This window comes from Dromiciops gliroides, chromosome 2 (genome assembly GCF_019393635.1).
Source record: "Dromiciops gliroides isolate mDroGli1 chromosome 2, mDroGli1.pri, whole genome shotgun sequence".
Classification (NCBI taxonomy): domain Eukaryota; kingdom Metazoa; phylum Chordata; class Mammalia; order Microbiotheria; family Microbiotheriidae; genus Dromiciops; species Dromiciops gliroides.
The window spans coordinates 427420245-427446217 of NC_057862.1; the positions used below are offsets into that span (position 1 = coordinate 427420245).

General features: G+C 42.2%; 1 protein-coding gene across 1 annotated transcript in view; it reads right to left on the reverse strand.

Annotated features, from left to right (window-relative positions):
• The window catches only part of MYMK (myomaker, myoblast fusion factor), a 32924-nt gene extending 7814 nt beyond the window's left edge, over window positions 1-25110 (reverse strand). Inside the window, 5 exon segments of the mRNA XM_043980639.1 lie at window positions 3651-3799; window positions 7302-7416; window positions 9665-9803; window positions 24919-25073; window positions 25075-25110. Of these exon segments, the coding sequence (XP_043836574.1) occupies window positions 3651-3799; window positions 7302-7416; window positions 9665-9803; window positions 24919-25073; window positions 25075-25110 (594 nt within the window).
• Between the last annotated feature and the right edge of the window lie 863 nt (window positions 25111-25973).

Genomic DNA, 25973 nt, shown 5'->3' on the forward strand with positions numbered 1-25973 from the left:
AGGCCTGGGCCTATACTAGGAAAGTGGCGATGAGAACAAAGGAGAAGAGACAGATGGAACAGTTGGAACAGACAGGCTTTGGAAATACTGGAGAGCTAAGGAAAAGAGAAGGGACAATTATAACCCCAATGTTACAACAAACATGAGACATTGGACCTACTAACAGAAATTGTGAAAGTATAAGCATGTTGAGGGGAAGAGAAGCTGTGTCCAACAAGTTGATTTGGAGATTCGGGCAGGGCCAGAGGGCAGCATGGTGAAATAAAGGTGAAATAAATAAATCAGATAAATAAAGCATGGTGAAATAAACAGTGGTGAAACAAAGAATGGGCTAACTGAGAAAGACATCAGAGTCAGACATGGTCTATTAGTGAGAGTATCCGACTACCCAGATAAACTGGGACAAGCCATTTGGCCTTCTTGTGCCTCAGTTTCCTCATCTGTAAAATAAGGGGGTTTTACTTGACCTCTAAGGCCTTATACAGCTCTAGAGCTATGAATTCCTGGGCTCTCTCTGGTTGCCTTCTTTAGTCTTAGTCACAATTCCCCTAAGGTGTTGCCCATACTGCTGGTTAGTCTCTTCACCTTCTGAAAGGAGGAGAAAGGGAAGCAGAAAACCTTTTACTTGCAACGAACCTGAGAGTCAATAATAATAGCAAGTATTTATATAGCATTTTAAGGTTTGCAAAATCGTTGATGTACATTATCTCATTTGATTTTCAAAGAACCCTTCAAAATAAGTGATGTTATTATCATCTTCATTTTACAGAAGAGGCAACTCAGACTGAGAAAGTTTGTGAGTTTCTCAGGTTCACCAGTCATTAAGTATCAGGAGCAAGTTTAAACCCAGGTTTTCCTTAGACTAATCCAGCCCACTTTCCATTACTCCATGCTGTCCCTCAATAATTGCCACCTCACTTATCCTTGAGGTGCTTGCTTACTGGTCCCAAGTGTCTAGCAACTGGGGGAAGGGCCTTTAGAGAACAGTTAAGCCCTGAGGGTCTGGTGTACTTATTCTAGAAACCAACTCCCCTCCTAGCCCACCCTAGATTGAATTCCCTCCCCAATGGGCTGGAAGGTGCTATTTAAATCAGGAATTTGGCCAACTTGCTTTGGCTCTCCCCCAAAGGGAACTGCTAGGTGGTAGAGTGGATAGAGCACTGGGTCTGGAGCTGGAGTTCACTAGACTGACATTTACTAGCTGTGTGACCTTGGCCATACCTCAGTTTCCTCAGCAGTGAAATGGGGATAAAAGTACTTACCTCACAAGATTGTTATGATGATCAAATGAGATAATATTTGTAAAGCACTTAGCATAGTGTCTGGCACATAGTAAGCACTTAATGAATGGCTTTTCCTTTCTCTCCCTCCCTGCCCCACCCCCCCACCCCACCCGGCTTTAGTCCTATTGCCGAATCCCCTTGCCCAGGGAGAGGAAAGTCTGTGTGGTATTCCACTCAGGCTTTAAAGAGTAAATACCGTTCTACCTAATTATAATTCAGAAGCATATTCATACCAAGCCTTTCTGAGGATAATTACCCAATGTCTAGTTGGGGGAGTGAGGAGGGAAATCCACCCAGGCTGAATCAGGAGAGAATTATCCCATTTCCGGCTTGGGGTGAGTTGTTTTTATCATAAACAGAGACTTGGAATTCAGTGATTATCTCTGGAAGCCAGCATTGTTTATGTATTCCAGAATGTTAATTAATAAGGCATGCTATTGCATCACCCCAACAAGTCTCTCCTTCCCAAGGCAGGAAACTTAGAGGCACTGCCTTGGGTCACCCCAAGTAACATCGATTCAAATTGCTAAACTAGATCAAGAAAGAATAACCTCCTCTCTAACCCTCCTCCTCCGGAAGAGCATTCGAAGAAGTCAAGATGTTTGAATTCAAGGTCTAGCTTTGCCATTGTATAGCTGTGTGATTTTCTGGAAGTTGCCTCATGTCTCTGAGCCTCATTATCTAAATAAGGAAAAGAAATCCTGACCCCTTTTACTGGGTGGACTATAGAGATAAAGGAGACAAATGTATTTTTGAACACCTACCACTTACACTTCATTTCCCTGTCCCAGAAGCTTGATTTGAGTTATCTCTGGTGTTCATGGTCCAGCCTTCTGAATTTCTCTACTCTGGTCCTCTGGGGCAGCTAGGTGGCACAGTGGATAGAGCACTGGCCCTGAAGTTGGGAGGACCTAAATTCAAATTTCACCTCAGACACTCACTGTTGTGTGACCCTGTGCAAGTCACAACCCCAATTACCTTAAAACATCTGGGATCATCTCCAGTCATCCTGACCTATATCTTGTCACTGGACCCAGTCTGGAGGAGAGTGAGGCTGGTGACCTACCTTGCACAGCCTTGCCTCACTTAAATCTAATTCAGTGCAAGTCCTGACATCACCCCAATGTCACAGTCCTCTTCCAGAACAAAGGACAAACAACATCAACAACAACAACTCTGGCCCTCCTCTCAACACCCTGAGCTGAAGCTTCCCCTCTTCTAGAAAGCTTTCCTTTTTTTCCCCTGGGGCAATGAGGGTTAAGTGACTTGCCCAGGGTCACACAGCTAGTAAGTGTCAAGTGTCTGAGGCTAGATTTGAACTCAGGTCCTCTTGAATCCAGGGCCGGTGCTTTATCCACTGCGCCACCTAGCTGCCCCTTCTAGAAAGCTTTCCAAGATGAACTCATTCTTTAAGATGCCACCACACCTCTGAGTCAGGGCCTAAGGTGGACTCAGAAATAGCAATGAAGACATTGGACTTAAAGGGAAGTTGTAACTACAATACCAGGCACAGCTACAGTCAGCGTCAGTCATCATTTAAAGCCAGAGCCACAGATCGAAGGAATCTTAGGACATTGTTGCTGAAAGGGACCTTGGAATGACCATAGAAAGTCAGAGTTGGAAGGGATCTTAGAACACTCGATATCAGGTCTGGAAGGGACTTTGAAACACAGAATGTCAGAGTTGGAAGAGACTTTGGAACACAGGATGTCAGAGCTGGAAGAGATTTTAGAACACAGAATGTTAGAGTTGGAAGGGACCTTAGACACTTTCAGCTCCCCTTTCAGAAAAAAAGAAACTGAGAGCCTGAGATCAAGAGACTCCCTAAGGTCAGACTGCTAATGAGTAATAGAGTCCAGCCTATCATAGCACAGAGTTTCTTCCATAGCTACCTCACAGGAGGACCCAGTATTTAGAACTTTTCAGAACCAGGAGGCAACTCAGAAAAATGGATATAAAGCTAGCTAGAATCTCAGCTCTTCTCTGTCTGGTAAGGAAACTCAGCCAATCACCTGGGAGGACCAGATGTAGGTCATCATACTGCTTTGTCTTTAACAGGCAAGGGCCTACAACTGGTCTGGAAAGCCTGACAGTTTCCCAATTAACTGCTCCCTCTGTCAGTACTTCAAGATACCTGGAATGCTGGAAAAAACATAGACCCAATTATACAAAATGTCAGAATGGGAAGAAAACTCAGAAATCATCTACACCAACCCCCTCACTTTGGGAAAATTGAAGTCATGAGAAGGGTAGGCTCAAGGTCACAGAACTAGACAAAAAGTTGTAATAATAATAGCATCTTTGTAGCACTCTAAGGGATGCAAGGTGCTTTACAAATATCACATTTTCTCCTTTCGCATCACTCACCCACTTTGCTGCAATGATGAGAACAGCTGTGCCAATGGGCCCTGAGTACACCCCATAGCCCCATCGGTCTTGGTAGATCCTCACGGCAATGGTCAACACCCCAAACATCACAAAAGTTGACCTTTTTGGTTCATCGAACTCTGCCAGGGCTGGAAAGAGAGGGAAGAGTTTAGAGTTCACCTACACTCAAAGGAGACTTCTTTTTTTATGCCTTGTTTTTATACTCTTTACTTCTAGAAAAACCTCTTCACCTCAAATTGAGCCCTCTCTTATAACAGGAAAAACATGTTATTAAAAATCTGATATAATGACCTCAATCAATCAACCAAGCAATCAATCAGTTTTTATTAAGCACCTACTATGTTCCAGACACTGTGCTAAGCACTGAACTAAGTGCTAAGCTCATCTAATAATGTATGCAACATGCTGCTCCTGTCCCCCACCTCTCTGTTGAAGGGAGAGAAGCATGCTTCCATATTGGCTCTCCAAGACCGTTATGGGGTTTGCAGTTGTCCAAAGCAAGAACCAGATTTCTTCTTGGTGATTTTTTGGTTTGCATTATTTTGTAATCATTGTATATATTGCTCTTCTCCTTATTTCACTCTGCTTCAATTTATACTAACCAACTCCGTTGTTTTTTTTTTAGCAACAAACATTTATTTTTATTTTCCAGTTACATGTAAGGGTAGTTTTCAACATTCATTTTCATAAGATTTAGAGTTCCAAATTTTTCTCCCTCCCTCCCTCACTTTCCTCCCCCCTCCACAAGATCGCAACCAGGTTATATATGTACAATCCACAAGTGTTCTTTTTATCAGTTCTTTCTATAGGGGTGCACAGTAAGTTTCCTCATTAGTTCCTCGAAGGAGACTTCTAATTTCATTATTGTCATCTTGAGAAGGCACTTCTTGGAGGAATAAGAATATCAGAGCTGGAAGGGACCTTAGAACGTGATATGTTATAACTAGAAGGGACCTTGGGACATAAAATACCAGTGCTGGAAGAGATTTCAGAATACAGAAGGTCAGAGCTAGAAGAGACCTTGGAACACAGGATATTAGAGATGGAAAAAAATCTTAAAATATAGAAGACTGGAGCTAGAAGGGACCTTAGGACACAGCTTGTCAGGAGCTATAAGGGGCCTTGGAACACAGAAGATCAGAGCTGGAAGGAACCTTAGAACGTGAAATGTCAGAGCAGGAAGGGGCCTTATAATATAGTATCAAAGTTGTAAAGGTGGTGGGGCAGCTAGGTGGTACAGGTCCTGGAGTCAGGAGGACCTGAGTTTAAATGCAGCCTCAGACACTTGACACTTACAAGCTGTGTGACCCTGGGCAAGTTGCTTAACCCCAATTGTCTCACAAAATAATAAAAAAATAAAAAATTTAAAGATGTAAAAGTGTAGAGCACCTTGAAACACAGAATGTTAGAGCTTAGACATTTATTTATTTTTGTTTGTTTACTTACTTATCTATATGTCTATCTATCTATCATCTATCTATCATCTATGTATGTATGTATCTTTGTATCTATGTATCCATCTTTCTATGTCTCTATCATCTATCTATGTATGTATCTAGGTATGTATGTATGTATGTATCTATCTATCTAGTTTGCTCATTTATCATATCAAACCCACTTATTTTACAGATGGAGGTGCTGAGGCCCATGAAGGAGAAAAGATGAGCAGAGTTACGGCAAAGCCAGAACCAGAATGTTCTGTACTTATCTCTTCTTTATTATCATAGTTATTTGTTTACATGCCCTTCTTACCCTTGAATTTCTTGATGGTAGAGCTTGTGTGGTATTTTTGTATCCCCAGTGTTGAAGACAGAGTTTTGTGTATAGTAGACGCCTAATAAGTATTTGTTGAATTGAACCTCAATCTCCTAACTCTCAGGTTAGCCCTCTTTCCATTGTTAGTAACTTCATTGGGACCTTAATTATTGCAGGATGTACGGTCCAAGGAGGTACTTCCTGAATACTTGTTCTGAATTAACATCTCAAAAAGTACCTTCACTATGACTTCCTTAAATGTCTGATTTTTATGATACACACACAGATATGTCTAAATATATATTCATGTACATATTTGTATAACATATACCTACATGTATGCATCTCCCTCCCCCCGCCCATATCATTTAGCACAATGCCTGGCACATAGTAAGTTTCTAATAAATTCGGTTTCCATCTATCTGTCTTATCTAATCTATCCATCTATCACCTATCTATCTACCTATCATCTATCTATCTATCAATCATATGTGTATATTACATATATGTATACACACATATGCATACACACATACATGAGAGGCTATCTATTGCAGGGAATAGTGAATTGGTGAGTTTAAATCTTGCCTCTGACATATACTAACTGTGTGACTCTGAGTGTTTCACTTAACCTTTCACTGTCCCAGAAATCTCTTTAAAATTCTAAACTGTGATATAGTTGCAGATCTGTATTAGTAGAGGGAGTGTCCTCACTGGGAGTTCCCTATAATAATGAAATCACAAATCTATACCAATATATACCCATACATACATCTTTGAAGAAAATCCATTCATTATTAATCAGTTCATATATCTACTTGAACAAGGCTAACAAAATTCTTTAGAGACTTGCTTTAATGAAGTGGTATGAATTAATATATTTAACAATTTATTTTCCCCCAACTACATGTAATTAAAAATTTAAATTAAACAATTATTTTATTAAATAACTTAAAATTAAATAATTGAAATTACATGTAAAAAGAATTTTTAACATTTTTTTTTAAGTTTTGGGTTCTAATGAATAGATATTTCTAAAGTGCTCAAAAACAGCATTAGCTAGGCAGTAAAGTGGTACAGTGGGTAGGGAACTCTACCTAAGGAAGTAAGGAAAACCTGAGTTTAAATCTAACCTTAGAAACTTATTAGCTTTGTTCCTCCAGGAAAGTACAACCTCTAGTGACTTCAGTTTCCTTATCTATAAAATGGGGATAGTAATTGAACTTTTCTCCCAGAGTTGTTGTGAGGATGAAATGAGAGATTTGATCTATAACTATTATTAAATTATTATACTATGTATTATGTAAATTATTTTTATACTATTAAATGCTAGCTATTATTTTAGCTTCTGATTTTTTTTTTTTTTTTGCAGGGCAATGAGGGTTAAGTGACTTGTCCAGAGTCACACAGCTAGTAAGTGTCAAGTGTCTGAGGCCGGACCTGAACTCAGGTCCTCTTGAATCCAGGGCCAGCACTTTATCCACTGTGCCACCGAGCTGCCCCCTAGCTATTATGTTAAAGAATGAGTTAAACAATACCTTTGCAATGGAAAGAGGGAACTGAAGGGATGAAAATGCTTAGAGATGAGGAAAGAAAATGAAGTATATGTGACCTTTTCCTCTTCCTCTGTCAGTGAAATGGATTTTTCTAAAGTGCTTTAAAACTATTTTTTCTAATATGGATGAAGCATTGCCTTTGCAATGGGAAGTAGGAATGGAAGGCAAGGAAGATATGCATAAAAATGGGAAAAGAGGTTATCACGTAGCCTTCCATGCTCCCCATGAGTCAGTAAGCTGGCTTGCGCAGGAATAGGTAGGCAGGTTTGTATACGAGGTCTTTGTTGGCAGGACTGGGATAAAGGAGACTGGTACTCACCCATTAACGACACCCACATGCTCAAGGCTGTCCCATAGATGCTGAAATATTCCAGTATGTCGTGGCGCATGAAACATAGCACTGATAAGCCTGGCCCATCACATGCATGGTATATCTAACAGAAAACCAAGAAGCATATATTACACAAAGGGCTGACAGTGACTTAGGATGAGACAGCCTTCCCAGAATTGGTTTAGCCCATTCTTAGGAGGCCAGTCAGCAGATGGAAGGAGTATTATCATTTTAGGCAAACCTATATATATATAGGTTTGCCTAAAATGATAATAAACAATTCCTTACTCATTCATAATACTTGATAGCTTACAAAGAGCTGTCCCATCTACCAGACTCTTACAATAGCCTTGCACGGGAGGCCAGGCAGGGATGGTTCTCTCCATCTGACAGGTGAGGAAAATGAGGCAAAGAAAGAAGGAAGACAAGGGATAGAGACCAGACCCAAGTATGGAAATGCCCTCTGCCTGTGCAGGTTGGTACCTTTGTGGCAGCCTATAGTCTTAGTTGCTTAGAGCACGGGGGAGTTAAGTTACTTGGCCAGGATCACACAACCAGTAGGTATCAGGGGAAAGACAAAGAAGGAAAGAAAGCACGAGAAAGAAGGAAAAGAAGAAGGGAGGAAGGGAAGAAAAAGAAAGAAAGAAAAACAAGCAAACCAATCTATTGAGCAAACCTCCTTGTAATGGAAGCCTGGATTTGGGGGGCAAAAGTGAGATGTGAATGTCCATCAATGCCAAAACACTCTTGTTCAAGGGGAACAGTTGTTTCTTCTACTCTGCAGATGGAGGTGGCAGGAATATGAAGACTTGATGCAGACCACAACAGCAGCTGCTGGATCCAGACCCCATCCTTCCCCCTCTCCCTCTCCCTCAATGGCTCTGAGCCCAGGCTCTGAAAAGGAGCAGCGTGGGGAATCAGCTGTCCCCTGATTGCCTTCACCTTCACTAAGCTGTGTTTTAGCTACTAGGCTTGACTGGGAGCAGGAGGGAGCCAGCACTTCAATGGAATGAGTCTTCACTCAGTAATCAGGAGATCTGGATTTTAGTCCCAATTCTTCCACTGCCATTTTGCTTCCAAGCAAAATAAGACCCAGGACTGAATTTCTTCAGCTGTCAAAAATGGGCATAAGAATCCCGTGCCTTATCAACCTCCTGGGAAGTTTGTAAAGAGCCAATGCACGTGTTGGTTACACCATCAATGCAAATGTAAGAGATGATGGTCATTCTTCCCTGTGTGAAAACACTTTCTGATACAGAGGTTCTTAACTTGAGATCTGTAGGATTGATATAAAATAATGCAATAAATGTATGTCATGTTGTTGGCTGTCTTTGTATTCCTATGCATTTTATTTTATACACTTACAAAAATTCTGAGAGTTCCACAGCTCTCTTCAGAATGTCAAAGGGGCCAATGGCACACACACAAAGTTAAGAAAGCCTTCTAAAAGCACTCAGGCCTAGACCCAAATGATTGAAATAAAGGTCAGAGAGCTGTCCTATAATCCTTCTTTCTAAGGAAGAGGGGAAAAAAGGTTAAAGTTCAGAAATTCCAGGAGAACTTGTCCCTTAAAAGGAATTGGAATATGAAAGACAGTAATGTGTATATAGACACATTCACACATGGCAGCTTCCTAGATTCAGGCACATAGGTGCACATGCACATATGTGTGTATCAGTGATTATAAAACATAGACACATATGTATATTGTGTAGGCATGTACACACCTATACATACATATACATTTACACACATGTGTATGTGTCTCTGTTGGTTAAATCTGAGTGGAATCCTTCTCTCAATAAGACAAATGTCTCAGGGGGAGTTTGCTTGTCACTGAGGGACAAGTTTGATGGTATATGAGTGAGGAAGAGAGTAGATGATTCAAAGACTTTTTACAAATCATGGGATCCCCCTCACAGAAGGGTAAATGGAGAGATTGATAGAAAGATAAAAGGACCTAAAGATACAAAGGAAAAACTTTGGACAGAAAGATAGAAATAGAAAGAACCTTAAATGGAGAGAGAGCCAAACACACACACACACACACACACACAAAATAGACTCACAGAATATCAGAGATTAAAGGGAGTTGAGGAATTACCTAAACTAACCATCTCATTTGAAAGAGGGAAAGTACAAGGCTTCGAGAAGGGGCGGGGTTGTGATTTGCTCAAGGTCATCCAAAGAGTTAGTGGCAGAGCTGGGGTCTTCTAATTCCCAAGTTCAGGGCTCTTTCCCTTCAACCACACAATGAATTCAAATAATATATCCTTATAACTTGCCAACCAGGTACTCCAAGGTGGGGAAAACAAGAGGAAAGAGGATTCCGATCCCAATCCCATCCTTACCGCTATGAAGAACATGTTGAAAAGGTAGACCATGGCTTCCATATGGAACCTTCTCTTGGCAGCAATGCTGATGGTGGGGAGGAAGGCGAGGCTGCTGATTGTGGGGAGAAGCAACTTGGTAACAAGGGTCCCCATGGTCCTGTGTCACTGGAAAATGTTCAATTCAGTCAAAACCCTCTCTTCTACCCACTCCTCAAAAATTCAGGAAAGAGAGCACAAAGAGAAAGAGAGAGGCCAGAAGGAACAACCAAAGGCTTTCAATCAGCTTGGTCCCTGAAAGAGCTGGGCTCACAGCTGTGACCAAAGACCACACATTCCCAAGTTTAAATGTCCAGGGAGGAGCAATGTCAGTTCAGATGGCAGGCAACACATGGAGGGGGTTAACAGCTGATGGGTGGTGTGATGGGTATATTTGTTTTTGCTTTTCTGGGAGAGGCCAGAGCTGAGGTTCAGAGACAGTCATCTTTCTGTTCCTCCCAGCCTTGGTACTCATGCATTTTCCACCTTTTTCCACTGTTCTTTCTTTTCCCTTTTCACTGCAGCATATAGCTGGAAATCCATTTCCCTGCTTTGTCCCAGAGATTCACAGGTTGGTCCATTCTTCTTTTGAGATTCCATTTTACCTCTGAGATTCTCTGATTCTATGTATCTGATCTAATTTCTTTTTCATTCATTCATTCATTCATTCATTCATTCATTCATTCATTCATTCATTCATTCATTCATTTATCTTTCTATCCATTTATTTGTTTACTTATTCATTCATTCATTCATCCATCCACCCATTTATTTATTCATTTACTTATGCACTTATTTATTTGTTTTTTTATTTAGAATTTTCCCTGGTACATGTATAAACAAATTTTCACATTGATTTTTAAAACTTTGTGTTCCCAATTCTCTTCCTTCCTCCCTCCCCACACCCCTTAAGAACTCAAGCAATTCAATATAAGTTATACATGTGCAGTCATGCAAGACATTTCCACATTAGTCAGGTCATGAAAGAAAAGAGACAAAAAAAACTTTAGAAAGAGGAACTAACAAAAAATTATACTTCAATCTGTATTCAGATACCATCAGTTCTTTTTTTGTAGATGGATTGCATTTTTCATAAGTCCTTCTGATAGCATCCTGCTCATCATTTCTTACAATACAATAGTGTTCCATCCTAATCTCATTCCACAATTTGTTCAGCCATTAACCTCAATTTTGAATTCAACTCTTTTATCTCTTTTAGGATACCAGCCTAGTAGTGGTATTGCTAGGTTGAAGAGGATACATGGTTTTATGGCCATAGTTCCAAATTGCTCTATAGAATGTTTTAATCAGTTTACAACTTTACCAAGAGTGTATTAATGTCTCATTTTCCCCATATCCCCCACAACATTTGTCATTTTCTTCTGCTGTCTTATTATTGAATCCAGTAGGTATGAGGTAATACCCAGAATTTTTTCAACCTGAATCTCTCCAATCAATAGTGAGTTAGACCATTTTTTTTTGCATATGGCTATAGATGGCTTTGATTATTTCATCTGAAAATTTCATGTCTTTTGATCATCTATCAGTTGGGGAATGACTCTCATTTTAATAAATTTGACTCAGTTCTCTCTGTGTTTGAGAACTGAGGCCTAAGACAAACTTGATTCAAATTTTTTTCAGTTACTATTGCTAACTATATTACCCTCCATCCTATTCCCTCACCTTGATATTCACTCTATTTTCTATCTTCTTTATCTGATCTCATTTTAATGTGGGTACCATGGGTACAATCTGGTGTCACTGACTGCTTCTCTAGGGAATGTCTCCCAGCTCAGATCTATTGCTCATAAATTCCTGACCTTGGCTGAGGACACAGGCTCTTGGTGAACTCTTGACCTCCACATCTTCTAATCAGAGTTTTTGGCCATGCCCCTTGACCAACAGCAAGATCCTTTTTCTTCCCTATTTGTTGAATGACCAGGGTTTGACTCAGACCTTGTGCATACCCACTCACCTTGTTCATACTGTCCCTCTGCCTGGAACTATCTCCTCCTCATCTTCATTTATCAAAACCTTACCAATCCCTCCAGGCTCAGTTCAGATGCTGCCTATTTTTGAAGTCTTTGAAGTCTTCCCCAATCTCTCAGGCAGAAGTTCTTCCTCCCTCCCTCTATCATCTGCTTATTTGTTATTATTTTATTTCTCTCTCATGACTTTTATCACATTCTTCTTTGTATTAAGGTTATTAGTGTCCCTTTTTTTTTTTTTTTGCGCGGGGCAATGGAGGTTAAGTGACTTGCCCAGGGTCACACAGCTAGTAAGTGTCAAGTGTCTGAGGCTGGATTTGAACTCAGGTACTCCTGAATCCAGGGCCAGCACTTTAACCACTGCGCCATCTAGCTGCCCCTATTAGTGTCCCTTTCTTCTGTCTTCTACGTTTTTGATTGTAGGGATAATGATCTTCATGTTTGTATGTGGACTTTATACTGTGGTCTAATCATGTTATTCTTCCGTTTAAACCTTTCCACAGACTCTATTGCCTACTAAGCAAAGCTCCTCTTTCTTACATTCAAGAATCTGGTTCACAATCTGTTGGCACCCTTTTCTACTTTTATTTCATATTATCCTCTTCCGTGTTCTCTATGCTTCACCCAAACTGTATACTTTATACCCACTGGAGCATGTGTTGGTTTTACCCATCTCTGAGCTTTTGTTCTTTATGCCCAGAATGGCCTCCTCTACTTCTTCACTTGTTAAGTTCCTACCATCCTTCAAAGTTCAATCCAAATGCCACCTTCTTTATGTTGACCTACCTTACCCTTAGTCAGGTAACAGCCTTTCCCCTAAGACTCCATAATGCACTTTGCTTTATCAATTTTTTAAAAGTTTATTCCTATTTTTATTAGTACATTTTATTTTTATACCACCTTAATTTCCAAATATCTTTCTTGCCCTAAGCAGTGAACCATCATCCTTTGTAGCAAATATTTCTGAAAAGGGGGGGGAGGGGCAGCTAGGTGTCCCAGTGGATAAGAGCACCAGCCCTGGAGTCAGGAGTACCTGAGTTCAGGTCCGGCCTCAGACACTTAACACTTACTAGCTGTGTGACCCTGGGCAAGTCACTTAACCCCAATTGCCTCACTAAAATAAATAAATAAATAAAAGGGGGGGAAATCAGCAAAAGTGACACATTAACTGTGTCTGATACTCCCCCCATATCTGCAAAGAAGAGAGGGAGCTGTACTTTCTCAGCTCTTCTCCAGCGTCAGGAATGGTCATTATAATTACATAGCATTCAGTTTTTATTTTATTTTATTTTATTTTTGTCCTTTCCTTTACATTATTGCAGTTGTTATGTATACTGTTTTCCTAGTTATGCTTATTTTATTCCTACTAAGTTCATATAAATATTCCTGTGTTTTTCTGAATTATTCAGATTCATAATTTTTTATATTATGGAAACATTCCATTACTTTAATGTATCACAATATGTTTAGCTATTTTCTGATTGATGGGCATTTTCTTTGTTTCCATGTCTTTGCTACTACAAAGACAAATGTTGCTCTAAATATTTTGGTGTACGTGGGATCATGCTTTCTGTTTTGGTTTATTTAATTTTATTTTTGTTTGTTCATTTTTTTAATCTCTGTGGGATATATATCTAGTACTGAGATCCTTCGGTCAAAAGTGATGAACGTTTTGATGAATTTTTTTGTTTAGTGCAACTCCAAATTGTTTTATAATTGGTTGAACCTATTCACAGCTCTACCATATTGTATTAGTGGGCCTATCTTCCCATAACTTCTTCTATACCAATCATTTCCATCTCTGGAATTAGCTGAGTGAGGTGATACCATAGTGTTGGGGTTTTTTGTGTACATTTCTATTATTCTTATTTGTAATAATTTTTCATATAGTTATTAATATTCTGAATTTTTCTCAAGTTTTGTCTTTGGCCAGTTTTACAGCTTTCTAATGTACTTACCATGTAATAAATGTTCCTATGATTATCTTAGTTATGACCTCATTTCCCTCCTGGATAGCAAGCTCCCTGAGGTGAAGGAATGTGTCTTTTTTTAACCTTTTCATTTCCCTCAAAGCCCAGCATAGTGTTCTTATACATAGGAGGTGCACACAACTGATAAATATTTGTTCTATTGCTATATTATATTTCCCATAGCACTTAGCACAGGGACCTGAAACAGTAGGTGTTTAATAGCTGTTTGTTTAGATGGAATAATGAATGGAGGTGAGGAATAGTCTCAAAAACCAGCTTCCTTATTCCTTTTCTGCCTTCCTATCCCCAGGATCCAGTAGAGACTGTGAGGTCCAGTTTATGATTTCCTGTACTGTGGCTGCAAGGTTTTAATTAGGGAATCATTCATTTGCATAATTATTGAGTACCAACAACAGGCCTAACACTATGATTAGTATTGTGGATGATACAAAAAAAGACGCAATGAGAAAATGCACATAAAGCACTTTGCCATCCTTCAAGTGCTATATAAATGTCAACTACTACTACTACTACTACTACTACTACTACTACTACTACTACTACTGGAGGAAAAAGGGACCACAGGCTCTATATCCAAGGCTTGATCCCTTTCCTACCTAATACCAGTTCCACAAAGAACACACAGTGAATAGCAAAGAAACTCATTTATTCAAACCATAGCAAAACAGAAATCAGAGAAGGTATACATAGGATAATATAAGCCAGAAAATAGAGAGAGAAGGAGCTCTCTATTGGGAGAGAGGTAACTCAGAGAGAGAGAGAGAGAGAGAGGGTGGGGGGGAGACAGAGAGAGAGAGAGAGAGAGAGAGAGAGAGAGAGAGAGAGAGAGAAACTGCCCAAAGTCTCTAGAGTGGCATAACCTGATGGACTGCCAGATCCTCCAATGTCTTTTTAGAGTCTTTCCTTCACCAACCTGAAATGGAGCTAGGCTCTTCCATATTCCCTCTTGAAGCTGGAAGCCAGAAGACGCTGAAGTGACTTCAGTACCCCAGCTAACTAGAAGTTTGAAGAATCCCACAGAAGGCTAAAGAAGGCTGGAACTCTCCTGCTGGGCAGAGCAGGGCATTCATCTCCATTAATGAGGAAAGAGTCCCTTACCAACAGGCTTTGGGACTAATGTTATACTTATCTGTCAACATCATTGGTTCATTTTTTTTTAATATCACTGGTCCTTAAACATTTTTTTTTGCTCATGATGTGATATGCTTTGCTGTGAGGAATTGTAGTATATTGAATATTTAAGTTGGCAACACTACAGGAGAGTAGGGAGACTCACCCATGCACAGTCTTCTTATGTAAGAGCAATTATTTTTGCTTGAGTTCATTTCAGATTCAAGATCTAAGATGTTTTGAGGTTAATGCGTACATGTAAAAGGCACGTTTTGTTTATTTTGCAAATATTCTGCCTCCCATATTCATTACCCAGCATACAGCTGGGTAAGTGACATTTATATTAAACATAATTATTTATAAATTGTCTCTTATCTTCAATAACATCATGTCCAAAATTTCCTGGCACACCTAGTGAAACATGCTTTGGCACATCTTTGAGAACCATTGGTCGACATGTTATATCCCCTAGTAGAATGTAAGCTCCCTGAGGACAGAGATTGTTTCATTTCTGATTTTATATTCTCAGTACCTGGAAGAAGGTGCTTAATAAATGCTTGTTGAATTGAAGGAAAATAAGCCTGGTGCAAAGACTGCTCTTGCCATATCCTCAGCAGGACTGTAATATTGCTGAATCACAACCTAACCCATGTTACCTTAGGTGACCCTAAGCCTGAAATAGCAATTAGTGTTGGGAGAGCTCCAAGTTAGAACTGACTTTGGGATAGATGGGCACAGTCAGGTTGATTGCTATTATCTCCAACTCATTGCAAGTCATGACATGTGTCACAGTCCTCTTTGAGAACAAAAGACAAACAACAACAATGATCTCTCAGGCCTGACATCCATTTCAAATGTAGCGGGATGGTGGGAGAAGAGGATCTTGAAAAATATAACAATTAAAAAGCACCTTTAAGGGCAGCTAGGTGGCACAGTGGATAAAGCACCAGCCCTGAATTCAGGAGGACCTGAGTTCAAATCTGGCCTCGGACACTTGACATTTACTAGCTGTGTGACCCTGAGCAAGTCACTTAACCCTCATTGCACTGCCAAAAACAAACAAAAAAACAAAAACAGAATTAACCTTGCTGATCAAATAGACAAAATGGTACTTTTTCCTCCTTAGTTGCATTGTTTCAGCATTCTTTGCTGCTGGGTTACATTGCTCTGAGCTTGGCGGATGCAGGCAAGTGAAAATTTCCAAGTCTGCATTGAAGCCCAAAGGAAGCTTGAGAGAATAGCATACCCAGCACCAATTCTTAGCAGCACCAGCCCTCTCTAAAAAGCAAAGCAAAACAAAACAAAGCAAAAACAAAAACGTTTAACAAACAAAACAACCCTAAACCCAGAAAACAAATGTCTGCATATCTTATTTTTAAAAAAGTGTGCCACTTGACAGGAAAAATATCTATGTCCTCATCAAGTTCAAGGTCAACAATTACTCCCCTGCCCCTATCCTACCCCACCTCCCACCTCCAGGCTGTGCCCAGGGCCCAGCCACCCCCTTCAGCTTCCTGCAGGAGTGAGAATTGTGCAGTGAGGAAATGGGATTGGCCAGCAGGCATTAGGACTGGCCAACGGTGGAGAAATTTCTCTGGAGCTATAAAACACACTTGGGGCTCAGGAGCAAGAAAACATTCCACAGTTGGTTTTCTCGCTCTGTGTGTGTGTGTGTGTGTGTGTGTGTGTGTGTGTGCGTGCGTGCGCACGCGCGTATGTGTGTCTATACGCCATGTGTTTCTTCACAGCTGTAAACCCCAGGGCCTGGTGTGAGGTGGGAGCCAGCGCTGTAGGCTCAGGAAGGGGAAAAAAAAGGGAGGAAAAAAATTCCAGATGCACATGTGTTACAACGATTAGGGAGAACAGGGGTGGTGGAGAGCTAGGCCTAAGAAGGGGGGAGACAGGTGGCTAGGAACAGTGGTCTTAGCTCAGCTTCCAGAACTCCTGTTTAAAGGTTCACAGGCAAACGGAACCTGAGAGCCTGGAGACAATGCTGGGGTGTTCAGAACGGGAATAGAGAGAGGTAGGTGGGTGAGAACAGGGCAGTAAGGAGCAGCTGGGGAGGCTCTCTGAGGGCCAGCTGGCTTGACCAGGGCAGGGGTTCTGTCTAGGACCTAAGCTCCTGGGGATGCTCCCAGCAAGCTGTGGGAAAGGGTTCCTAACTCTGTGCAGGACAGGAGTAGAAGACAAATGTCCTTTCAATGAGAGGAAAAGCTTTGTCCTTCCTAATATTGTGAGATTGACCTGTACCATCTGGAAGCAAAGAACAGGCAGATTGAGAGCTGAAAAGGGCCCTGGAGCATCAGATGTTAGGGCAGAGAATAACAGAGCATGGAGTGATCATTTAATCCAACTCCCTTATTTTTCATATAGAAAAATGGAAGCTCACAAAAGGGAAATGACTTGGCCAGGGTCATGCAGGGAGTAAAAATTGATTGGCTAGAACCAGAACCCAGGTTCCTTGACTACAGTGGCGGTGATCTTTCTACTGCAGCAGAAAACTAGCTGGGGTGGGGAATGGATAACTGAAAGCAGGAAGACAAGAGGACAGAAATCAGACTTTGGGGGTACTGGTGGCCAATGGGACATCCTAGCTCACGGCATGGGAGGCTGAATGCCAGGGTCCAGCTGAGAAAACAGAGCCAGGACACAGCCTGCTGCCTTTGCTGTTGGGAATCTCGTTATTCAGACTCAGTCACAATTAGACCCTGGGGGGAGACCTATAACTCACTCCCCCATTCTGACCACCAGGTGGCGCTTGGCCCAATGGGAATTTGCTTTGAGGAGATCTCTTTAGAGCCTGGAAGTGGGGCAGGTTTGGGGAGGGGAAGAGTAGGGTGGTGAAGACTAATTGAACCTGCACCAGCAATCAGCAAGGATTCGGGAATGGTCCTCTCCAATTATGTATGCTGTTCCGAGTTGAACTCTGTTGCTTCTTGGCTCTATCACTTAGTCTTTCCCTCCCAGTTTTTCCTTCTTTCCCCTCTATATTTCCTCCTTTCCCCTCCCTTCTTTTCTCGCCCCACGTCCACCAATGGACCGGGGGCTGTGTTTTATGGAGGTATAGAAATGCTTGGAATTTCTCAAGCCTCGCTCCTGACTTTCAAGGCAGTTGTCTGTCTGCCTTTCCCATTTTTAGCCTGGACCAGCTGTTCCATCTGTTTTCTTGGAATTCCGAGCTTTAGTACTCTAGTTCCCTCTGCTCTGGCCTTTGCTGCCCTGTCCACTTTGGGTGCATGGGGATCTGGAGAGTTCCAGTGGGATGCAGGCTTCCAGATAAGCTTTTGGATACCTTGACTGCTCATCAAGGGCTGCCTAGGAGGTGGTGAGCTCGTATGCCTTGCTGTATTTTGGTCTCAAACATAACTCAGAAGGAATTAGGGTAACAGGGTTCATTTGCTGACACCTTAGGGCTAGTATGAGAAGCATAGACTCATGGAGTATCAGACCAGGTGGGGACCTAGGGGTCTATCTAATAAGGTGTGCTTAACCTTTTTTGTGCTATGGACTCCCATGGCAGTCTGGTGAAGCCTGTGAACCCCTTCTCAGAATAATATTTTAAATGAATAAAATAAAATAGATAGGACTACAAAGGAAATGAAAGGTTAGTGAAACTAAAGATGTAATTTTTTTTTCTCATCCAAGTTTGTAGACTTCCTGAAATCTATCCATAGATGCCCTAGAGGGATTGTTAAGAGCCCCTGGGACTATAATCCCCTGATTTGACAGATGAGAAAATTGAGGCCTGAAGACAGGGTTTCACAGCTAAGCTAATTAGTAGCAATGAAATTAATTATTATTTATTATTACTCATTGTTACTAAAAATGACATTATTTCCTACTTATTCTGTGCAATTCACTTCCCATTTCTGGGCCTCAGTTTCCTCATAATGTAAAATGAGGCAGTTTATTTCCTGAAAGAGGTAGCAGGATCAGAAAGACCTGGGTCCAAATTCTGTCTTTGACACTAATGTGTGGGTATAAATCTGAGCTTTGATTTCGTCTATAGTACATTGGGGATAATAATAATTATAAGACTGACTTCCCAGGGTTCAGATTAGGTAATTTGTGTAGGTACTATATTAATGTTAGTTCCTATTATTCAAAGACTAATTCTGCAATTTTTAGCTCTTAAGTGAGGAACCAGGTATCTCAGGTAACAGAAGAGCTAGGCAAGCATTGGTCATTTGTAACCACTTACACTTTACTGACAGACAGGTGGTACTGGTCTGGACCAGGACCCTACCCAGCTTCCTAGGAGAAAGTTGCTACCTAGGAAGAGGAAGCCTTTGGAACACTAGAGAAGGCAGGGGTGAGGGAGCCACAGACATTTTCAAAAGTGCCTGGGAGATGGCTTTTGTAAGTCCTCTGGGAAATCATTAACCTTTGCTTTTGTTATTGCAAGTGCCCGCCTCCCAGACAGGCTTGGACCCTGCCAAACCACCTGCGGACCTTATAAAATCCCAATGATTGGCTAGGGAAAACAATTGCAGCCACAGTTGCTGCTGTGGAAAGCATGATCCTCTTAGTGGCCTGTTGGCCTCCTGGGTGGGCACCTGCTAACCTAGGCTTTCCCTCCTGGATGTGGAGACCTCTGTTACAGTAGGAGTTCCAGAAGTCTTTTTTGGCTTTAGATCTCATCCTATGCCTCGTCCCATGGTGGAAGCTTTGGATGGAGAGAAAATCTTCCCCTGATTCAGACAGAGAATAGGCCATTGCCCATGTGTGTCACTTTAATGGATCCCCTTCCCCCAATTATTCCTGTCCTTTTGGAAGGGATTGGCATTCTACCACTAGGGTTTCATGCCTTTAGTGAAAGGGTTTTCCCTGTTAAAGATGTAACATCCCTGTGCAGCTAGGTGGCACCAGTGGATAGAGCACTGGCCCTGGATTCAGGAGGACCTGAGTTCAAATTCAGCCTTAGACACTTGACACTTGCTAGCTGTGTGACCCTGGGCAAGTCACTTAACCCCAAATGCCTCACCAAAAACAAAAAACAAAACAAACAAAAAGATGTAACATCCCTAATAAGAGAGATACTCTAACTGGTTGTTTTTAGTTAATTAACATCTCCAAGTATATGAGTTGAAAATAGGGAGAGAGCTTTGTGCTCATCTTGGAAGAAAGTGTTAAGCCATCTTCCTCCTCACTCAAATAATGGGAACTTTGGAAGGACATTGGTCAACTGGAATATATCCAGAAGAGCTTGATCAGAACAAGGAGCAATAGGTTCAGGTTTCAGAGAGACCTGTTTAGGGAAAACTTCAAATCAAATAGGATTATCTAAAAGTTGAATAGGTTTCCGTGGTAAGTGGTGGTTCCCTGTCATTGGTGATCTTCAGGTAGTAGCTAGGTGACCAGTGTGGGGGATGTCAGAGATGGACTTCCTGATAGAGTATGAGTTGGACTAGAGGACCCCCAAGATCCCTTCTGACTTAGAGGTTCAGAGCAGATTCATTTAAAATGAATTTAAAACTCTTAACGGTTTCAAAGCAGGAAGAGGGGATATTGATGATTACCGGGACAAATATTCTCATTTATCATATGAGCCCTAGAGAAGTGATGTGATCTGATTAAGTCTTCACATCAAGCTATTGGCAATTAATGCTAGGACACCCTAGGGGGGTTCCAGGGCCAGACCTCCTGGGAATGACTTCACTCATTGCTCATATTCTCATGGGGACTGCATATCTGGCAGTATCCAGTTCACAGACCAGAGGAAAATCAATGGCGGAAAGTTGGCTTTGGGCAGAGGCTGGAAATTGTGAGTGTGAGCCAAAGCGGATTTACAACCCATTTCTGTAAATACTCTGTTTGGGTACCTACTCCCAGATTGGGGCTGGCTGGCTTTTGGAGGCCCAGTCCCATGTCTCTTCATTGGGTGCTTTTGGATAGAACTGGGGTTGTTCCTGCCCAGACTGGGTAGAACACTCTCCCATATCTGGCTGGGTCTATCTCTCTTAATGGCCAGGCCATGGGAATAGTGTTTTCAGGACCCTTTTTACTTCCTCTCTCTGATACCCTCCTCCCTCACCCCACCCCAGGCATACACCCAGCTCAAAGGCCACTGACTCGACTATATTTGGACAGTGATGTCACCTAGGACTGCAGCAAAACTTTCAGCTCTCCTGGAGGGAAGTCCCCACCCTGGTCTCTGCTTGGGTCATTCATATAGCTTAATCAATCCCTTGGGTTGTATCCTCTGTCCTCATGGCCTTGCTTTTAAAGTCATAGGATTCTAGAGCTGGAAGGAGTCTCAGATATGCAAAAAAAAAAAAAAAAGACTTGGGAATCCCAGTTGAACACAAAGTGAGCAAGTGTTACTGAAGTTACTTCAAGTAAGTTACTTGAACAGTTACTTCAAGCAAGCAGTGTTACCGAATGGCCAGAAATCTGATTTATTCCTCCTTAATAATAGAAGTCTTGGGATGCCTTTGTATCAGGATATGGACTCCTTGCTCTTAGACCTGGGCACACTGCTCTATGTGCCATCGATTTTTCTGAGGTCCAGGCAATTCGAGAACAAGTAAGTAAACACTAAACTGTGTAGTCTTGACCCTCAGCACTAGGAAAGGTCAGAGAGCAAGCAGGGTGAGGTTATGTGGTCTTTCTGGGGGAAGTCTTACTCTTACTGCACCCAGGTTCGAAGGGCTACTTGGTCCATTGTCTCTTTGATGTTCCTACTAGACATGCCTGGAGGGCTAGCACCTGGCTATCCCAAAAGAGACCTGGGAATTCTGAGGTCTACCTTCATTACTATCTGAATGGCCCAGCTCAGGGTGAACCTGATTCCTTGAAGCTTCCTAGAGCACGTTGCCTGGGACTCTCCTTTGCTTCTATCATATTCTATCTTGTGTATAGGTCTAAATCCCTTTTTGAGACTGTCAGCTTCTGAAGGGAAGATATGGTTTTTTTTTTCCTCTTTGTGTGAACCATGGCCTAAGCCAGTTTTCCAAACTCTGGGCTCATATGGACCATGTACAATCTTGGGGCATTTGACCAAAGAGAGTCAGTTTTTCTCTTTGGCTTATTGCCTTCACCTGGAATACTCCAGGGGAAAAAATCTATAAATACACTCATGCTATAGCTTTATCTGGGTTTCCCCGACAGCGAGTAACAAGACCCCCAACTTTCACACAGGCACTCAAGGTATTAAAGATACATTAGGCATGGGACTGATTTTATTCCACCCACCCAGAAAATGCACCATGGGAAAGATTTGTAGGAGTCCGTGAAGAGATACAGAAGCACCTGAGGCGTTTGCACAACCCACCACACTTACCTTGGAGAACAAACATATGCTCATCCAAATGGGGGCTGGATATCAAGGAGTCCCTTCCCATTAGACCTGCCCTGGTGAGCCAGGTCATGGCAATAAAAGGGATGGATGGCAAGCTATAGATCCTTTGGCCCCCTCATGACATGGTGCTAGTCCTCCAGCTACAAGAGCTATGTTGGCAACCTTCCTTTTCCTTAACAGGTGCACTGTTAGGGAAATCTCCCTTGAGGGGGCTAGTGACCAAACTCTAGTGTCAAGGTGCTTACCTTGGACCCCACTGCCTAAATGTGGGGCCGACTACATTTCGCCCCTCTCCGAGGCTCTCTGATCCTTCAAAAAGCCTTTGCCATTGGCTCAAGCCATACCAATTGTATTCCTACAATGTGGGGGGTCCCTTGCATCCCAGTTGCGTTTACTCACTTAAGAATCAGATTAACTGTAACAAAGATTTAGGGCATAATAAACTTTCAAGGTATTCTAAGAACACATATACAAACATTCCTCCCCCTCTAACATATGGGTACATAATCCCCTCTTACATAAACTCAGTCTCTGAAGAGGAGAGAGGGATTGTAATCCCAGTTTATTTATCTCGGTTCTTATGTAGCATGGTCCCACCACATTCTGAATCCAAGGCCCACTTTGGGCTTGTGTCCCCACACCCTAGCTTCTCAGTATGTCACTGCTGGGTTGACAGCAACATCTGGCCTGGAATCCTGCCTCCAGTGTTGCCTTGGCTTGAGTTCTTGGGTCAATGGTTCTGCTACTTGGGTCTGCAACTGAAAAGTATAAGCAAAGGAGACTCAATTCCCAAGTTCATGTCTTGGGGCCCCAGGACCTAAAAGGGAAAGGGGTAAGGTAGCCTTTCCACTCTACTTAACTCAGAGCAGGGTTCCCATGTTAGGAGAGACGAGCACCTTCACCCTGGCCCCTATTCTACCCCTGAGTGCTGCTGGGAAAAGAGCTGAGACTCTCCTAGTCAGGTAGTCTTAAAGATTCAGAGTCTTCCAGACTACTCAGCCAATGCCTACCAACATGGTAGGAGAAATACATAGTGTCTTTTCCCAGAAATAGATCCCTGCTATCTTCCACGTGGGGATCTCTATCTTACATGATCTAGGCATGTGCAAAGGCCCATCACACTAGAATTTAGATCTATGCACCATGTAATCCTCAAGGTTTAGGGAAGTCTACTCTCAGGGTCTTTCCTCTTAGGCTGTATGTAAGCACATGACTTCCTCTACCATGTGCTTCGGTGAGAACTCAGTGACCCATCTGCTGCCATTTTATGGGGCAGGGGAAGTTGATTCTCAGCTATTCTAATTTCTTAACTATGTGCATAAAAGGAAACAAAAAAATCAGAAGGCACCCAGAAATCTGAGATCTCTGAGTTTCCCTCCTAGACCACCTTGGCAATAAATCACGCATAGTTCACTACATTTCTCCTGAAAATCACCATTAACTTTTTCTGGGACAAGGAAGAGGAAAGGAGACATCCCCTCTCAGTCCCCCATTTTGTCTCATTCTGCGAGAAGGTGCAAGGAAAAAGATGAAGAGGAAGTCCTGAAAGGAGAGATAGCCCCCATCACTTTGTTTTATATAGACCATGAAAGGGTGGGGAGACTCCTCTAACAAATTTATTTCCCTAACTTTCAATCACCAATCAACTTGGAGGAAGCACCAATCATTGGGGACCAACCAATGAACATTCAATCTATAAACATTTATTAAACACCTACTGTGTGCCAGGCACTGTGCTAAGTGATGAGGATATAAAAAGAGGCAAAAGATAGTTCCTGCCCTCGATGGGCTTACAATCTAGTGGGGGAGATAACATGCACATAAATATATACAGAACAATTTATATACAGGATTAATAGGAAAAAATTAGCAAAGTGAAGGCACTGGAGTTAAGAGAGGAGTTTCCACTGTCCTCTCAGTAAGCTGCCAGTGCTCATGCCTACCCTGCCTTGCAATCAAATAAAGATCCACCTTCTGAAATCTCATCAGGATCTTTGGGAAACTCACTAATCTCATCAGGGTCTCCCCAATATGCTCCACCTGTCCCCTATATCTACAGTACTGAGACTGGTGCCTTGCACATAATGAATACTTTGTGATTCTTTGCCAAATTGGCCAGTGCCCTCGAGGTTTAGAAAAAAAATCCCTGATGATTTTCTTTCTTCTCTTCCCATCCCCACAACTCCAGTGGGTCAGGAGATGCTCTTGTCTGATTCGCTTTGTTCTGCTCAGCAGATGAATCAAAGCCTGGTAATTATGGGGTAGGTAGGTCAGCTAGGTGGCATAGTGGGGTATGGCATCAAAAAGACTCATCTCCTTGAGTTCAAATCTGACCTCAGACACTTACTAGCTGTGTGACCCTGGGCAAGTCCCTTAACCCCATTTGCCTCAGTTTCCTCATCTGTAGAATGATCTGGAGAAGGGAATGGTGAACTACTAGAGTATCTTTGCCAAGAAAACCCTAATGGTGGGGCAGCTAGGTGATGCAGTAGATAAAGCACCGGTCCTGGATTCAGGAGGACCTGAGTTCAAATCCTACCTCAGACACTTACTAGCTGTGTGACCCTAGGCAAGACCTTACTAGCTGTGTGACCCTAGGCAAGTCCCTTATTGCCCCACAAAAACAACAACAACAACAACAAAAACTAATGGAGTCACAAAGAGTCAGATATAACTGAAAAACAATTGAACAGCAATAAAAATTATGGGCTGGCCCAACTCTAGATGGTGAGGCTAGGTTGATTGCTCAAGGATCTCAGCTCCCGATGCCTGTCCCCCACAGGGCCCATAGGCATAGGTAGGGTCCCAGTAAGGACTGTAGGTCTGGACACTGGGGAGAGAGCTTACCCATATGAATTCTAAAGTTGAAATCCTCCTGTCCTGGCATCAGGCGACTGTACCTTTGACCAGATAAAGCTCTGTTGGGCTGTTCTGATGAGGGTCAGACCAGGTGACTGAACAGCTCCTTGGCAGTAGCCCCAGCACATGATGTGCAGAGCAGGGCATCAGCCTCCTTGCGTTATGGCTTCTGGGTAGCATTACCACCTGGTAAGGGCGGGGCCTGCTGGGACTGGTCAGCCCATCTACTTCAGGCATTAATCCTTCCACAAACTTGTCCAGCTCTGAGCACTAAGCCCCCAGGGACTCACACACAGAGAGCAAGATCCTTCCATTGCCTAATTGGCCATGTCCCTGCTGCTCTGTTCCCTCCCTCCTCCCACTGGACTTTCCATTTTTAGTTAAGCCACCTCCTTGAATTTGACACTTGGTCTACAGCCTCTTTCCTGAATATTTTTCTCCCACCTTGGTCATGCTATCCCTTTCTTTCTTATATTTAAAGCCTGGTTTCTCTAGGGTGAAAATTCTGGATCTCCTCCCTAATATACCACATCTCTCATTTGCCATCTTTTTCTGGACTTCTTTCTCTTTTTCTTTCTTCAATGTTCTTCAGGATTTACATTTCAATGTGATATTTATTTAAAGAGACCCACAAGTATGATGTTCTGGACCTCTATTCCCACTGCCATAGTAGATAGAGTGCTGGGCCTGGAATCAAGAAAACCTGAGTTCAAATCCACTTGTCAGTGTCAAATAGACATTTCCTAGCTTTGTGACCTTGGGCAAGTCATTTAAACTCAGTTTCCGCAGCTGCGAAATGGGGATGATTGTAGTACCTACTTTTCAGGTTGTTGTGAGGTTCAAATGAGATAATATTTATAAAGTATTTAGCATAGTTCTTGGCACTTGGTAGGTACTTCATAAATGATTATTTCCTTCCTTCCTCAGTGAAGGAGCACCTCCCCCAGAATTCTGTGCTGAGTCTGGACAGCTTGATCTTTTGGAATCTGTGAGAGAGGAGGTGGTCCCACAGTCCTGGGTGAGGACAGGCACCTGTGCATAGA